Raw genomic sequence first — 18,355 nt, forward strand, 5'->3', positions numbered from 1 at the left:
AGAGCGTGAGCCAAAAATCAAGATTGAGGGGGACCAAATGTTAAAGTTCAAAAATTGGTCATTGAAAAATGCTAATTGGGCGACACCTATCCTGTATATTAAAGTGGCGCGTCCCCTCAATGTCTGTCATGGTTTTGGTGCCGTTTACAGCAATATACTGTGAGCAAATCCAAAATAATTCATGAGCTTTGATACAGTGACTATGTCCTTGTTTGAAGACATGGCCGGTTGCATTTAATGAAGGAAAAACAAGCATTTTCATCTTGGTATTGTGCTATCAAACACAAAAACACCTACATGTGTATTGAAAAACATTAAATATTTAAGCATATTTAAAGAGATAGTCACCCAAAATGTACATACTTCCGTGAAACGTAAAAGAAAGATATTTTGAAGAATGTTGGTAACCGAGCAGTTTTGGTTCCCATTGACTTCCATTCTATTTTTTGTTCAAGTCAATGGGAACTGAAACTTTGGTTACCAACATTCTTCAAGATATCTTCTGCAGAAAAAACAAATGCATACAGGTTTGATATGACATGATGACAAAGTTTTTGGGTGGACTATGCCTTTTATGCAGCTTAGGTTCTCATAAACCTCTGATAGCACCTCTGTGTGATTTCACAAAGACAAACATGCAGAAATATTGTACAAACAAAACAAGGCGAACATACGAGTCACATTCTTCCGAGAGATCATGCATTGCAAGTCTCCAGCTCAGCCCTTCACAACCACACGGGCTCTTGTGTGAGCTGCGAACAGGGGAGACTGGAATGTGACTGGGAAATATGTGAATGTGGCATGCAAAGAATGCTATGAATGAGACAAAAAACAAGATAAACCAGACTTGTATTTCTGGAAGGAGATAGCAGAGCAGTGATTGCAAGGCAGCAAGTGAAGCGCTTAAGTTTAAGGTAAGATTAGATGTCAGGTATTGGTTCAGTGGAGGCTATAGATATTTAAAATAGACCCCAATTTATTGCAAATAAATGCAAGAAAGGAGTCCAATCGGAATTCAACATGCTAACCATATGACGACAACCATTGAATGGCTAACATTTAAGTAAATAAGATATTAATACATTTTGACGATAAATATAAAGTTACAAAAAAAAAAAATAGATCGCACTGACATTAATACGTTTTCAAAGGGTCAGCAGAAAATTTCAGAGAACGTCAACATTCACTGCATTTGACATTATTACTATCTCAGTTTACTTTCTGAAAACAGGTAAGAAATCACGAGACTATTCATATTTATTTTATGATTTGATAGCCATTGTTTTTAAAAAGTACAAAACTGTCTCCTTTTAGCACCTCACTGCAGGTTGTACAGTCTTGTAAAGCTGCTTTGAAAGCATATTTATTATAAAAAGGAGGCTAGAAATATGTTTTAAATGTATATAACATTTTAAAATTTAAATCTAACATTAATAATGGATAAAACAAAAGATAATCTGTCAACATGATACAGAGAAAATAGTTTCTAGAATTTATTTCATTTTTTAGTAAAATGACAATATAATAAAATCTATTTAATTCTGATAACAACGTAGTCTTCATAATATAACTTTTTTTGCAACGCCTTTATATTCTAAAAGGGGGTGATCATCATATTTGGGGGTCCTTGGCATCAAAACATTTGAAAATCCCCCAAAAATGTGGAGCAAGAAAGCAAAAGCTATGTCAATCCAGTGCTGTCTTGCAAGCGCTGTAAAGACAAATAAACTCACATGGCACAGTTATTACTATGAGACCAACAATTTACACTATAAATAATTAGACTTACAGAGCAAACTGTCTGTATTATTTAGCTGTTCATCTAGGCGTTTAATGAAAGCCTTAAACTGAATGTTTATAATAATCCTGAATTGTTCTTTTTTTTGTTAGATTATGTAATGACATGAGAGCTGGCGTCAGCAGTTGGCACAGTGTACACAACAGAGCAGTAAAGCGTGTGTGGTGCTCGAGGCAGGCTGGTGGTCTCACCACATTTTCGTTGATCTTGCTCTTGCTGTTGATGACTTTTTCCTCTGCTCCAATCAGACCGTCCAGACTGTTCATGCCAGAGCCTGCAGAGGGAACAGCCAATCAGAGTCATTCCTGCATTCAAATCAAACTCAAACGTTTACCAAAATCTCTGTGATCAACAGTAGCTGCCATCAAGACCATAACTTCAATTTTTAGCCGATTCATGGCCAGAAACCTGCTGCCTTGCCAAATTGCACAGTCAGTCAGGGGGCGGCACACCAACGCAGACTCATTCATAAGTCATGCACTTATTACAGTGTATGATGTAGAAGCTCCCACTGAACCCAGAGTCCTCCTGGATCAGCCCAGGCAAGCCCAGTGTAAGCATTCAGCTCACAGCAAGAGGTGTGATCTACTGTGGTCAAAAGGTCTCTTCCTGGAAGAATTAGTGCCTTGAGACATCCTGTGAGCACTTGTTTCCAGTAACAGCTCTATAAATAGACAATCACCCTACATATTAAACTATTAAAGTCAACATGAACCTGCATTCATAACCCATTCTACTACCACAATGTGACATTTCTGAACGGAACAACTGACAGGATGGTCAAAAGTGGTCGTTCAATACCAGAACCAGGAATTAGGCCATTTAAACTTCTACCTTATGGGCACTGACAAGGCGATTACGTGGAGGCTAATGGTCAAGTTCACTGTCAAGAGAATACTGATGCATTCCAATTGTGACACTTCCTTTCGAAATGTGCTTTTTTTTTCACAATGCAATTTGCTTTAAAATGGTAATATTTTACTTCATTAAAGCTGCAGTCTGTAACTTTGTGTTAAAATTTACAAAAAATTATATATTGAGCGAGTATCATAAATCCATTTTCAAAACCGTGTTTTTGTCTTATCCTGAATCCCTACGGTACACCTATAATAAGTGTTTATATTTGGACTATTTTTAGACCGGTCAGGTCGTACCACTGCAACATAGACATAAACAGTGCGAAGTAGCTCCGGCTACAATGTTCTTCGGCAAGACGCACGCAGTTGTGTTTATTAACCGCTAGAGCGCCAAAAGTAACGGACCGAAGCTTTAACATTAAAAGGCCTTAAACTACTGCATTAAATGTTGACAATTCTTTTTAAAAAGACAGCATTTCCTAAAAAAAGAATGGGTTAAATATCTGGCTATTCAGATTAAGAACAATTATATTCAATGTGCACATGCAGTGTACTTCAAATCTTAAAAGTATATATATTTTTTTGAAAACTAATTGCAGATAAAATACTGAAATCAAAGGTGCACTTCAAGAAAGTAGACTTTCATGACTGTTTCTTAACATTTAAAAGGTGCATTTAGTAATATCAATTGATATAAGTAAATGTATTATGACGTGTTGACTAACATATCAAAGCAAGTGTAAAGTACTTGATTATAATTTTAACTGTAGTGTGTTAAGGCCCGTTCACACCAAGCACGATAACGATAAAGATAACTATATATGCGTCCACACCAACGACCGTTAACGGTCTTTTTATTCTAAGCACGCGCGCGCCCGGATGATCCAGATCCATTTTAAATGCGCGAGACCTTTAAATTAGAGTGGATTCTGATTGGCTGTCAGTGTTTTATCGTTCGACAGCTGGAAAAAAATCGTTCTGAAAGTGATCCCAACGATATCGTTCCTCATATCTTTATCGTTATAGTTGTGGTGTGAACTCTGTTATTCTTTAATATGGAGAACGATTTTTAGAATTATATCTTTATCGTTATCTTTATAGTTATCGTCCTTGGTGTGAACGGGCCTTTATTTGATATTACACTGATGTTACATCATTACAAATGTGTAATTAGAAGTATATTCAAATACATGACATACAAGTTTCAGTAGAAATGACGTTGAAGTATATTTTGGTTTACGATGAATGCTTGTCAGTACTTTCAGCAGTACACTAACCATAGGGATAACGTCAGAACACAGAAGACTAATTCGCAACTGGTCCCTTCGAGATTTTCCTATGTATTGTCTAGATACTTATTAAAAACATACGTTTTCAAAAAAATAAACATAACTGTTTCAAAATTTGTGTTTTCGATATGTTTGTTTGTTATTAAACAACGAAGTGTCAAAATAATGTTTACCACAGGTTTTATTTTACTCATAAATTGAAAAACCCCACTACAAAATTAAGGAATCAGTGGCAAATTAGTCTTCTGGGTTTTGACACCACTCTATTTCAAGACAACAGAAGCAATTATGAAATGTCATATAAAAATTTACTTAAGTGGGTCAAAAAAAAGCAAAGAATTTGCATATAATATAAAGTTTAATAATACAATATTTTCATTTAATTGTAAACAACATGCAATTAAGTGGCTAAAACTACATCGAGCACGCACTTAAGTATATTCTTTTCAAGATTATTATTTTCGTAATGACTCTTTTAAAAAGCATGCTAAAGCGTACTTCTCTTTCATAAGGGACATATGATTAGATATATATGAATTCAAAACCTTAAACAGCGCAAATAGCATTTTCTCTGTTGTAACACAATAGTGAAAAACATTCTATGTCAATGCTGGAAGCTTCTAAAGACACCTGGCTAAAATGAGTCCTGGTTGCATAATACCACGTCGGAGAAATCTCATTGGTTGAGAGGAGAACAATATCTTTCGCCCACACTCATTGTTTGACTGTCAAAGCAGCAGGTCACCACCACTAAAAGATTAACTATGTTCAGCGGCAGTCACAAGGTCTGGAGAGAAGCGCTTGCAGCTTAAACATGCACGACTGAACCACAAAATACATACACACACCACTGGCAAAACTTAACACATGGAGGTGAATGTGTGCAACTAAGAAAATTAGACTGAACAAGTGAAATGAGCCAACAAAAACAGAAAGACCAATCAGAGATGGACATTTTCAGAAAGAAAATGTGGGTAGTGCTTGCCTGTGCTTACTCACCACCACGATTGCTAGTGTTTTGTGGGTGGTTGTAAGGTGTTGCTGAACAGTTTCTAAGGCGTTCTGGGTGTTTTTTTAGCTAGCTCCTGGGGCCAAGTGATTGCTAGCTAGCTCATGTAAAAGAGCCAATCCTCAAGTCCGTCTGCTAGCTACAATGCCACTTTCCAAGCAAGTTATGTCATTTAAATCACCCATCAGACGAAAACCATCCGATCACCATTTCAAAAGTAAGAGCACACCACTCTTCAACAAGCTGCATGATTTGAAGTATCATTAATGTCTTTAGTACAATCGATATGGTACAATTTATGCTCTAAAGCTTAATATTCAGGGTTAGGGTGTTGTTTCAATTCCCAACCCCAAGTATAAGCAATAGTAATGGTGAATTGCAAGCTTTGAATTGCAAGGTTAAATGGTAAACGGGTTTATGTTCCAATTGTACAATCTGGGAACAAAAGCTAGCCGTGGGTCAGTTGAATAAGCGGTCCTGCAATGGAATTACTAAATTAACGAGCTACTGTCATTAAAAGCGCAAGATAACAGGAGAGTGACGAGAGGATGCCCAATAAGTAGCAGATGAGTCGTAAGGATCTGTCCACAGAGAGCTGGGTCTGAATCAGGTTATTTGTATTCCTGACACAGGCAGGTAGTGAGGCAGCCATAACTGCTTTAGCACCACACAGCACATTTACACTGGACTCCTTCTCAGATCCAAATAGCTGATTAGCTTAACAAGCTGCTTGGACTTTTCATTAGGCAAAGCTCTTCCGGCCAGACATTGAGAGATGGGATGTTTGGTCTCTCCATCTGAGGGAGTGACTGAGAGAGGAAATTAAGAACAAGATGGCTAACAGGGCTGAAGGGACAGACAGAGCAAAACTATGGGGTGGAAATACAGTAAAAAAGAAAAAGAGGATAGATGGGAAAATGATTCAAGATGTATGAAAGTAGGGCTGGGTAAAAATTCGGATTCATTTTCATTTGAACAATACGATATAGATTTGTAAAACCCCAAAATGACAGAATTATCCTTAAATAATAATAACAACAATAATAGTAGAGATTTTTTTTATAAAATAATAATACATTTTATTATACTTCAAAAAAATAATATTAATCCAGGACATGGTCACAAAACCCCGCACTTTATGCGTGTTTAAATTTAGCATGGAGTTTTAAAAAGTAATAATAGTTTTTAATATGCTCCTTAATCATAACATGGAGTCACAATGCACGTAATGTACTACAAAATGTAAAAAAATGTGTAAAAACAGGCATGACATTACTGAAATATTCCAAACTGATCCAGTATCAAAAATATGACTCAATACCCAGCCCTATATGCCAAAAATAAAAATAATAATAATAAAAAAAAGAGCAAACACAACATTTAGGAGGCTGAAGAGGGGGAAAAGAGAAACAGAGAAAAGCAGCAGAAACCCACCTTTCTTGAAGGCACGAGGCGGTTCAGAGAGATCGCCTAGGCATTGCATACAAGCAAAAGACAAAACAAGAAAAGATTGAAACAGAAAAAGAGAAAAAAAAAACAAGTGAGTAAAAGAGAGGTAAGTCAGGGTTATCAAGCTCTGTCTGCAGACGGAGAGGAAAATCCCGCAGGGACAGAATGAAAAAAACAAAACAAATCAAAGAACAGGTGAAAGAAAGAACCAGGATGTGTTTCTGGACAGGCCTGTCATAATGAAAGCCCTCCTGGGCTCTAATGTGCTGATTATATTGCTCTTTTTGTATATTTCACCTTAATTTCGCCCATTTTGGCATTTGCTTAAAGGCTTGGCAGGGCAGTGAAAGAGCAGGACTGGGCGCTGAAAGAGAGAGATTTCCAAAGCACTTGGCCTCAGGCTTTACGATTTTAGCTGAACTTCAAATGTCGTTGTGTTTAAGGCGATGCCAGTGGGGATTCAGGCAAGCTTAGATAAGCAGAAACCCACTGCCCGAGTGCAATATTTGGACTTCAGCGTTTCATTCAGCATTTAGAAAACATTAACACGAATAGGCCTCATGCTGCCAGAGAGCTTCCGCTGACTGGCTTTGAGAGAGAGAAGCTACAGGCAAAGCTTTAGTACTGACTCAAAACGGACACTTTAAACGAGAGCCAGCCAGAGAAAAAGCCATTTCAGTAATGTGTGAACAAGGTACTGTTGGCTGAGCTTTTCCTGGAAAATTTCCAGGTCACATTTCACCCCAAAATAAAAATAAAAAAAATGTTATTTTGAAAGAAGAATTTTTTTTTGTTTTTTTTTTGGGGTGACGTATGACCCTAACAGACTTTTTTTTGCTCATATGCGATCTGTTTGGTTCATAACAGTACGAACAGCACAAACCACATGGACTCTGATCTTTTCGGTTCAGATTGGGCCACTTCCATATGTAGTCCAAAATCAGATACAGGTCTGATGTTTTGCAATGCGACCGCAGTCTGAACAGTCATATCAGAATTCATGCGACTTTTGCTTCACTTTAGATTCGTCACAATTCTACAATGAAGTAGCCAATGTAGACCAATGTGCACAAAAAGTATTCTCGTCGCTTCATAACATTAAGGTTGAAACACTGTAGTCACATGGACTATTTCAATGATCTTCACTACCTTTCTGGGCCATGAAAATGGCAATTGCGTTGCAGTCTATGAGCGCTCTCGGATTTCATCAAAACGATTTTAATTTGTGTTCTGAAGATGAGCGAAGGTCTTACGGGTTTGGAAAAACATGAGGGTGAGTTTAGTAATAAACAGAAATTGAATTTTTGGACAAACTAACCCTTTAAATGCAAATACCTCAATTAATGTGCTTTACAGTATTTATCTCCTATCACATGATATAAATGAAACAAAAATAATGGTCAAATTTAACATTTCTTTGTTTCTCTAAGCTAATAGCTAACCATTTAGCCAACTAAGCTAGCATATCCTAGGGTTACTACAGGAAATCCAATCTTCATCGAATGCTCTCAGCATTAGATATGGTTATAACATTATAGTATCACAAATATGATATTTAATAGAGAGTGGAAATATGATATTCAATATTAGCTTTAGTATTAGTTTCATCTTCATTTTAAGTGCTATAACTGAATGATATGGGGTTCAACCCTGCTGAAAACAACCTAAACTGGCTTGCTGGTCTCCCAGTTTGGTTCGGCACTTTTTCCAGATGTTCAAGCTGAAGCTGAATTCAAGTTAAAGACCAACTTGGCCAGGCTGGGAGACCAGCTTAACCGGCTAATACCTATGGAAACTTGTTTCTGCCATGGAATAAAACAAAATATATAATTGCAACCTTTTATCATACAACCAACTTTTTTCCTCACAATTCTGTGAGATATAAAGTCAGAATTGTGAGGGAAAAAAAGTCTGATTGCGAGTTTATATCTCGCAAGTCTTACTTTTTTCTATTAATTGTAAGACAAACTCGCAATCGTGAGTTAATTCCAAATTGTGAGATAAAAATACACAATTACATTTAAAAAAAAAAAAAAAGCAGTCAGAATTGAGATAAAAAGTTGCAATTATCTTTTTTATTTTTTTTTGTTCCATGGCGGAAACAAGGTTAAATTAAAACCAGCATACCGACTGGGTTTAGCCGCTTTTGTCCTACAGGGAAGTGGGTAGTAGCGGCATGACACTGACGCAAAACCTGCCTCAGCAACAGTGCCTTATGGACTACTTGCACTGAGCTTCATGACGCACTTCTCTGTTTTGAAATAGTACAACTAATTTATTTCTGGTTATGTATATTTTCAATGTGCTGTAGGCATCGAGTTGACTAAATGGCACTTAAGCGAGTGTCCGCAAGAATACTTAACCGGGTACATTTTCAGAGACAGGAGAAGAGATATTATAATGATTACTGTGTAAAGAGTTTTCCAAACTCAACAGAACATGAAGTTTTAATCCAACCCAAGCCGTTCTGAGAAAGCGGCTGGTAAACATCCGTGATTTCCACCACAGGATGTCAGTGCTCGTCTTAACTAGTGACCGTGTATGAGACCTGATGAATATGAACCCTTAATTATTTGTATTATAATATTTTAATCACTTGTGTGTAATTTTTCATAGTCAATAATTCCACTGTATGTAATTTACATGTTTATGTAAAACTTCTTAATTAATATTCATAGTAGTAGCATTGTTAATACTTTACTGTTAAAGATTAATTAAATAATTAACATGTTAAATTTACCGCAAATTCATCCATTCATTCAACTATTTTAAAAGACTGGAATAAGAGCACCAACGCACACAAAAAAATCCTATTCATCAGTCAAATTCATTTAAAAATGTAAATGCAAACTCAACAGGTTTGAAATATGATCAGGAAGAGAAAAACACTCTTAATGAGAAGACGAGCACTAGACTGCTGCAGATTAGTGAGGAGATTTTCTATTCAGAATGCACAGTTGGAAAGAAAACTGAGAACATGAGTCATTGTTTTAATCAATTGCCAGCCATAAAACGCAGTAATAATCTGCATTCTCATGCATGTATGCGCGCTCAATGGTGTTATCCAAACTCCCGAGTTGTAATAAGTAGAACGTGGAAGTAGTTGTGCAAGTAGTCCATTGAGAGACCATTGAGTGCATAGTGAAAGATTCATCAGTGTAAATTTAGACAAGAAACTTACCTTCAGGTTCAGCGGGTGAGCCCAGAGAGTTGACCTGGAAGGGGCGGAAGGGCTTTCCTTCAAAGGCAGGAACCTCCACGCTCTCCTCAGAGGATACAGTGACATCAGGCTGAGACTCAGAGATGGAGGACAGGAACTGGTCCATATCTGCCTTTTGATCCTGCAGAAGTTCATCTTAATTGGTAGATACAGAGAGGAACATGGTTAAAAACAGCAAATCACAGGAGGGAAGAGATGGAGGAAGGGATCTATCTCAAAACCATGAAGCAGTCATAAACGCGATCAATTATCCATTACAAGGTTTCGTACTAGGCATTGGTAAAGATAAAAAAAAAAAAAAAGACCCTTTCTAGTAGTTCTCAAAACTTGCAAAAACATTCTCCACAGAGTCTGGCTTAAAAACTACACATCTTCACACACTAGTGGGATTCTGGAGGAGTCTTGACCCAGTTCTGTCAAACCCCGCATACTAGTCTCATCTCTTCTACACAATGCCACTGCTCCTCTCGTAAAATAAATGAAAAAGAAAAAAAAATGTTTGTTAAGTGCAGAGTCTCTGGGAAAAGCTTCCAACTGAAACAAACAACACGGCACAACAAACGCTTCAGAACACTCTAATTTACTTTGATTGCGGTGAGATGTGCTCAAGCTGAGCAATAAAGAGAGTTGCCAAATTACACGCTTGTGTGTGTGTGCGCGGGTGTGCGTATGAGAGCTAATTACTGAAGTCAAGCTTTTCATACAGGTGTAATTATCTTGGCATCTGAGATGCAGAGAGATTCTGCAGTTTTTTAGGGGACTAAAAGCTCACATCAGGACAAAAGAACACATAAAATAGACCCAAAATCGTTGTACACCTTCATCCATGTTAAATCAAGGGCGCTTTAGAGAGTTGCGTTTCTCAGTTGCTGTGAAAGCCGTTTTCCGAGCTCATGTGCACACTAGAGAACCACATCAAGCGAGATGGCTTGAAACAGGGAGGTCTGGGTTTGGGTTCACATGAACTCCAGTACGGATCACGATTTATTTAAATGTAATTCAGCCTATCTTGCAGGAATGGATGGTTATTGATTATGTAAAATCTGTCTGTTTCAGTAACATCATTGCTGCATGTCGCCACAGAAACAGAACAGTACAAATCTCTATTTTCTCCATAAGGACACTGATTTTTAGCATGAATGAACAAACCTTTTTAGTCATAATGTCATTGTCAAGAAAGACCTACCATGAGCTCCAGGATAGTTACATGATATATGCTTCTGTTGAAGTGTTTCATCTTTAATGTAAAAAATATATATTTTAAAGACGATTTTTTTTTTTTTTAAATAATGTTTTTAATGAAACGTATGCACAAATGACATGCATTTAGAAAAGAGACTGTTTAATTTCATGCTGACTTTAACAGGTAAAATACCAGTGAAGGACTACACTACCCATAATCCTGGAAAGAGATCTACCAATCAGAGAAGCCGTTGTCACTATGGAAAAGAAAACTGAGGGTTCAGCAGCGACCAGACATTCCCATAAAGCAATTAATTATGCATTAATCTAAACGCCGTGCCCAGCAACGTGAGCGGGTTTGGGATGTTTGCTAACAGTATATCCCTGAAAAGACAATAAAATAAATTAAAAAAAGGACTTTGTTGTGAGTATATCGGGGCCTTGATGTAATAGAGTATCCTTAAACTCAAGTATTTTGCAATAATCTTCAGTTCTTATTCCCAAATAGTTTTATATTGTGCTGTAGTTTCTGTTTACCTCATAAAAGAATTTAAATAGACAATTTGCTTTGTCTTTTTTTTCAATTTACACATACTTCTTTTGGTTAAAAATTGAAGTTTGCAATGTTGTGATTCATCTCAGAGTTGCACTAGAGTATTGCAAGCAAACATTTCACAATCTTGATTCCTTGCAGTAGATCTGTGGCAGACAGAAGCAGTGTATACTCCGTGTTCACTGTCAATAGTCAAACCAAATGGACAAAAACAAGAGTAAAACATTGAAGCTGACACCACCTTCAGAGTTGTTACCTAGCAACAGAAGAAATTACCTGCCACTAGTACTCACTCTTGCTCTTAAGTTCATGATGCAAATATAATAATGTGACAAAAGGAAGTGGAATCAAAGTTGTAGTTAAATTATCAAGTGTTAAAGCAGCAAATGATTTAAATATTGTAAGATAAAAAACTGGCCTACAAAAAACTCCACCTACAAATACTCTGTAAATTCACATTTTTAACAAATTTCTATCATGAAGAGCATCTCTTTTTCTTCTCTCCAACAATAACCATCACACACCTAGTGAAGTAAGCCTATAATTTATTTCATACCAAGTATACTACAAATCATATCAGTTTACATATTTACTGACATATCCCTTGAGGCTTACTGATATAATTAAACTTTTTTTGGAGTACTTCTTTATTGCACAATGCACACTTCTAAATATTAAACCTAAAATGTGTTTTACAATCACTATTAGTAAGGATAATATGATATCTGTATAATATCAGTCTTTAAATGCAAGATATTTAAAGTGTACATAAAGTATACTTGCAATAGTTCCACTTTAGCACAATCAAATATACTTAAGTATATCTTTAGTTGGACCTCAGCACTAAAGTGCATTCATTACAAAATGTGTTGTTCCAATCTAACTTCAAGTGCACCAATTTAGTATACCAAAAGTACAATTGCAGGGTATTTATATTAAGCACTGTACATAAATACGTAGATGTATTTGTGGTATACTTTCAAACACTTCCATAATATATGTATTTCAAATACATATTCCTTTTCTTGTGTGTGTTTGAAAGAAGTCCATTTCAACCATTTTCCAAGCCACCACCCGGATCCAGATGTCCACACTTACCAATCTCATCCTGGATCTCCTCTGCGACGTATGGCACCTTGTAGAGCAGAGACAGGCTCTGGTTCATCCTCTCCTCAATCACCCGCAGGTGGGTCATCACCTAGGGAACACAGACACACACTTCTAAAACAGCGGTCGATTTATGCAAGATGATATTTAGAAAAAGACTCCATGGTTGTGTTAAAGGACATGCAGCGTTGGATGGATGTAAATCAGAAAAACAAAAGCTTTGTGGCGATCTTAATACGGAAATGCGGAGAAGAAACTGTGTGACTGTGTACAGTAAATTGTCTGTGTATGAGCAACCACGCCTGTTCTTTTGTTGTCACTAAATTTGTGTGCAATGCTCGAAAACCAGCAACAGATGGCAATGAAGGGCTTGTATATGTATATGTGTATATATATATATATATATATATATATATATATATATACACACACACACACACACACACACACATATTGCTCTAAAATGTCCTCGTAGACCGTCTAGGTGCCTGTCTGGACCTCGGAAAGTTCCTGCATACTATATTTAGCTGTTGCACTGTTGGTTTAGGAAGTAAGAAGGTTTATGTTGGTCTGCCAGTCAACTCATTTGAGAGGAGTTGCCAAAATAGACCATTTCTCAAACACACCGTTCTATAAATCACAGCCGCACAAGCCAAACAGGTATGACTGCTATTTTTTGTGCGTTTATAAAATCTACATGAGACTTGACAGTTGATAAAGGGATACTTCACCCAAAAATGAAAATTTTGTCATTATTTACTTATCCTCATCTTATTCCAAACCTGTGTGTCTGTGGAGCACAAAAGTGGATATACACATTTATACTGCACTGTTTCATACAATGAAAGCACAGGTTGCAAAAAAGGAACCCGTTCCAAAAAAAAAGGATTGTAAAAGTTCAAAGTCATTATACATTATGAGGGTGTGTAAATGATAATTTGGTAATTTTCATTTGGGTGAATTATCTCATTAACTTCCATTCCATGAAAAAAATCCTTTCAAGTTGAGCAGATTCAGAGCCCAGATTCATGATCAAGAAGATTCATGAATCTTCTTAAGAAGGAAAATAAATAATTAAGTTCATACAAATGTTCTTAAGTGCATTTTTTTTCAAAGAAGAAAACTGGCTTGATGGGAGATCAGCACTCAGAATCACATTTTTTTAACATGCCGTTTATTATAAATAGTTATTTTTCCTAGTATTAGTAATATATATCATATGTAGCTAGTGTTACTTTGTAATGCTTAATATTTGAAACAACCCAATAAATTCATAAAACATAAATTAAGACTTAATTAAGACATAAATTAAGTTTATTCTAACATTATGGCCTGGTTTCACAGACAGGACTTAGATTAAGCCAGGATTAGGCCTTAGTTCAATTAGGGCATTTAAGTAGCCTTTTTATAAACGTGAAAATGTTTTTTTTTAAAATGCCACTGACATTTTAAGATTAGATTTCAGTTAAAACAGCTCAAACATGCTGGAACTAGGCGTAAGCCTTGTCTGTGAAACCGGAGGTAAGAGGTTATTATAAAAACTAAATATTCTTAAATTAGAAAACAAGGCGAAAATGGCAATTAAGAAGAATTTTCTTAAGAATGCTTTGTGAATCCCCCTCAGACCAAGAGGTTTGCCTAATTAAATCTGAAATAAACAGGAACTGCTATCAGTCAGTAAACAAAAACACAAGATGTAAACTGTTGTGAATGTACACCTCTGGATCTGTGCCACGTCCAGTCTCCCATGACAAACATTCATGCTGACTGAGGCCAGTCTGGAATGCAATTTATAGAGCCACGCCATTGGCTCAGACTCTGAAGTTACATCCAATCAAATCGCTAAGTGTGATGTTACACAAGAGCAGTGCGGTGCTAATCTCTCATATAATGTTCGAACAAGAGAATCCAGTCATGCTAACTCACTAACGGACAATCCTCTCAACTGCTGAACACCGTACATATGCACAAAAAACACGCTCAGTTACCAAGCTTAAATGGGAAGCGAGTTATTTCTGTGCCACCAGCAGCACCAATTAAAAAAAAAAAATCATGAACATTTTCAAACACTTCTACACTGCCATCTACTATTGTCTACCACAGTTTTTACACCTCTTTGGGAAATCATCCATTAAATGGCTTATGGTCTTTGAATATTAAGTAGGGACCAAAAGGCAAGTAAAACTGTTATAAATTGGACAAAACTATGCAAGGTGAGAAAAGATGGGATAAAGCGAGGCAGCTGGGGCGGCACTGACTTGGGACTTCATCTGGGCGGCCTTCTCAGGGTCCACGGCCAGGACGTGCTGGTAATGGCGGATGGTGTGCTGACGATCTTTATTCTCGGCACGCATGTACCTCTTCAGAGCCTGCAGGATACGGTGGGGCTGCGGAGACAGAGAGTGAGGAGATAAATTGACCACAAAGGAGAGAAAATAAAAGGCAGGGTGAGTAAGGTGGACATCTCTTTATGAGTTGGCTGATCCGTGAATCAGCACTAGGATCAAAGAGCCGCAAGACAGAGAAATAACAAGAGGATTAGCAGAGATGCTGAAAACGCACCTGCTTGTGTGAGTCCGGCTCTGGCTCTCTTCGTGCAAATCATTTCAGGGGATTAAACATTACATAGGTGCCCAATTCAAATTAATATCTTAAGTAACTGAAGCTGCCCTCGCTGTTATGAGGTTTCAGCGGGATAATAGAGGACAGGTAATCTGCCACCATTAAATCACGCCGCACGGGGGAAAGACAACCATCGCCCATTAGAGACTTAAGCATGAGAAGTGTAATCTGGTCATTATGAGATGAGAACAATCCTTCAAGGAAGCACTTATCTCTCAAAGTTCTTTGACTTACTCACAGAACTTGCAAAGATAAAAAATAACGCCATCCACACCGGGTATTAACATGCATCTCCTTTTCGAAGAGTAATCGGTGGGTCAATACATTCACATGCAATTTATATATTCAATGACTCAAATACACTTGCTATGATCAACATGTTTATAATTTCTGAATTTAAATTTTTTGGCAGGTATAAAGTCAACGCCAAAAATGTCAGGCTGAACTGTCCCGATATCAGGTTGAAGAAAAAAGCCTCATTAAAAGAATACAACTTTGGAAAAGAAAAATGTTTTCCAAAGCCTAAATTCCATCTGTTCATCATATAAACTGATTGTGTCTCATCAGAAAATTTGGACTAAACTGTTCAATTCGTATGGATAGGTTTTACAATCTTTTTATGAACTTTTTGAAGCGTCAAAATGCTCGTAGCGTAGCTGCCAATGGAGGGACGGAAAGCTCTCAGATTTGTGACCCTGGACCACAAAACATCACATGGGTCAATTTTTTTAAATTAAGATTTATACATCATCTGAAAGCTGAATAAATAAGCTTTTCATTGATGTATGGTCTGTTAGGATAGGACAATATTTGGCAGAGATACAACTATTTGAAAATCTGGAATCTGAGGGTGCAAAAAAAAAATCGAAACATTGAGAAAATCTCCTTTAAAGTTGTCCATTTATGTTGGCGATTGTGCTGCATTCACTCACAAAAATACATGTTTTATATATTTACGGTAGGAAATTTACAAAATATCTTCATGGAACATGATCTTTACTTAATATCCTAATGATTTTTGGCATAAAAGAAAAATCTATAATTTTGACCCATACAATATATTGTTGGCTATTGCCACAGATATACCTGTGCGACATGTGACTGGTTTTGTGATCCAGGGTCACATTTGTAAACGGGGCAAAAGGTCATTGTTTGTTGTCTCACCCTGGGTGGATCGGCCTGCAGGGCGGCGAGGTAGTTCTCCAGAGCAAGACGGCGCCGATCGTTCAGCATTGCCTCTACCCGGGCAAGGTGAGTCTCCACCAGCTGCTGTTTCTCACTGGCTGCCTCCTCCTCCAGGGACTCCACCATAGCCTGGAAGTGCTGCAGAGAGAATAATAAAAAACCCATAAATAAACAGTCACATCTTGTACGAGATGTCCTCTGGAATGGAAGCTGAGGTTTACCTGGATCAGTGTCTGTCTCTCAGCTTTGGGCAGGTTCCTGGCCTGGCTCTCAGCCTCCTCCCACTCCTTCCTCACCTGATGGGAGCAACATATACAAAAAACTTGGGGCTCTGGTGACACAAATAAGGGCTGGACCTCAAGGGCCAAACAGAAACAACTCTATAACAGCTGGGGAAGTCACATGGCAACTCTCTTATCTAAATGTAAATGTGACCTCTCACTCACCCTCTCCATGCGGTTGCGGTGTCTGATCTCGAGTTGCTCCTTGGCCTTCTGGAAACGGCTGTGCTCTTTATCATCTGCTGGGGTCTCGAAGTACACATCCACATCATCTGTGGGTTGAGGAGTGGGCGGCACTGAGGAGAAGAAAGAGAGAGTTTGTAAATAGTGCGCATATAAGCCCTCTTCAAAAACACTTGCTAGGCAGCATTTTTAGGCAACACGGGTACACAGCAGAAACGTAGGCTGTTGCTCATACCTACAAAACGTAAGGCAGGAATGCATGATTACTTTGGGAAAATGGCAATCCTGTAATGCACTGCGACAAGCTCAGAGAAAAGTTTCAGAGTTGAGGGAAATGTCTGTTAAAATGTACTTATTCAGTAATGAAAAGTATCCATAAACTTTTTATATCCAATTTTTGTGAGGCATGTATTGTGAGTTTATTGCCGTAAGAAGCTGTAAGCTCAGCAACATCATACTTAATAGTGCAACATTCCCATCCTTTTTATCCATAGGGAATTGATTTCGAACAATAACTTGTAAATCTTTAAAGACAGACCTACTGTGAGCTACTAGCCTGACTACGTCAGACTTCGTACTTCCGCTCAATTTCAGTTCGCTTCTGTACTCAGTCTGAGATAGCGACCATTTTCCCAGTTTTCCTCCGGCCTCAAAACAGCCGGCCAATCAACGAACAGAGGGCGGGCTGAGAGCCGTGACGTAGACGCTGATTGTACCGTGGATGCGTAGATTTACTTCACATAATCTGCAAAAGTCGTTCACAGCCATGTTCACTCCGGTATTTCGCTCGATGGTTTTGTTTTCGCATCATACATGCGTTTACAGTGGAAGTTCGATGCGGCTGAGCATGCGCATAACACACGTCATAACTAATGATTTTAAACTTCAGACAAGCACCCCCCCCCCCCACGAGAAAGAAAACGCTTTTCAATTATGCCCTTCCAGACTCTGTCTACGAAGCAAAGCGAAGTAGCAGAGTTTAGTATTACCAGGCTAGTGAGCTACGAGGTTGTTAATCAATGTTATTACATGGCTCTGTGGAATACTTGATTCTGATTGGTCAATCGCGCCATACAGCGGTGTGTTATTCCCCGATAACAACCGCTAAAGACAGATGACACAGGCTCATCCGGGTAACTGAAGTCAGCTGCGCTATACGCTTGCTAGGAAAGTTTTTTCTTCGTGGGAGTTTTGCGTTTGGTGAGCAAATGAAATATTAAAACTCAGTTAAAACAATATTTTGCGTTAAGTTATTTAATTATGTCATCAGGTATCGTGGACTCAATTTTGTGACTATTGTTTTGTACACCGTTTTAAAATCGCACCCGTTTGTTATCTTATAATCCAACAGTTTCATCTCAAATCAATATTTCTTATCCCCATAATTACGTGTTAATATCCCCATTATTATGTGTCGAAATGCTGTGTAATAAGTGGTATGACTGTATACAGTATCCCTTTAATGTCCGTCTAGTTTGAACTTGCTGTGCTAGCAACTGCTCTCTCCACGCAGGCTTTGCGTTTAAAGACCTAATAAAATATTATTTTGACTCAGATCAATATTTCGTGTCTACTTATTTACTTATGTGTCAAGTAGCCGTGTAATAAGCGGGATAATGT

At 37.7% G+C, this 18,355-nt stretch overlaps 1 protein-coding gene across 8 annotated transcripts in view; it reads right to left on the bottom strand.

Annotated features, from left to right (window-relative positions):
• The window catches only part of aplp2 (amyloid beta (A4) precursor-like protein 2), an 82,489-nt gene that overhangs the window by 6,307 nt on the left and 57,827 nt on the right, over nt 1-18,355 (bottom strand). For 4 of the 8 annotated variants that reach the window (XM_079873660.1, XM_079873664.1, XM_079873662.1 and 1 more), the window contains 8 exons: nt 16,718-16,848; nt 16,493-16,567; nt 16,251-16,409; nt 14,723-14,851; nt 12,456-12,555; nt 9,584-9,757; nt 6,388-6,423; nt 1,990-2,072 (listed from right to left, as the gene is read on the bottom strand). In XM_079873660.1, coding sequence (XP_079729786.1) covers nt 1,990-2,072; nt 6,388-6,423; nt 9,584-9,757; nt 12,456-12,555; nt 14,723-14,851; nt 16,251-16,409; nt 16,493-16,567; nt 16,718-16,848 — 887 coding nt within the window. The remainder of the gene's footprint in view (nt 1-1,989; nt 2,073-6,387; nt 6,424-9,583; nt 9,758-12,455; nt 12,556-14,722; nt 14,852-16,250; nt 16,410-16,492; nt 16,568-16,717; nt 16,849-18,355) is intronic. The other 4 variants (XM_079873665.1, XM_079873663.1, XM_079873661.1 and 1 more) reach the window with 1 other exon arrangement.

The sequence above is a fragment of the Squalius cephalus genome (assembly GCF_949319135.1).
Source record: "Squalius cephalus genome assembly, chromosome: 6".
In the NCBI taxonomy this organism is placed as follows: domain Eukaryota; kingdom Metazoa; phylum Chordata; class Actinopteri; order Cypriniformes; family Leuciscidae; genus Squalius; species Squalius cephalus.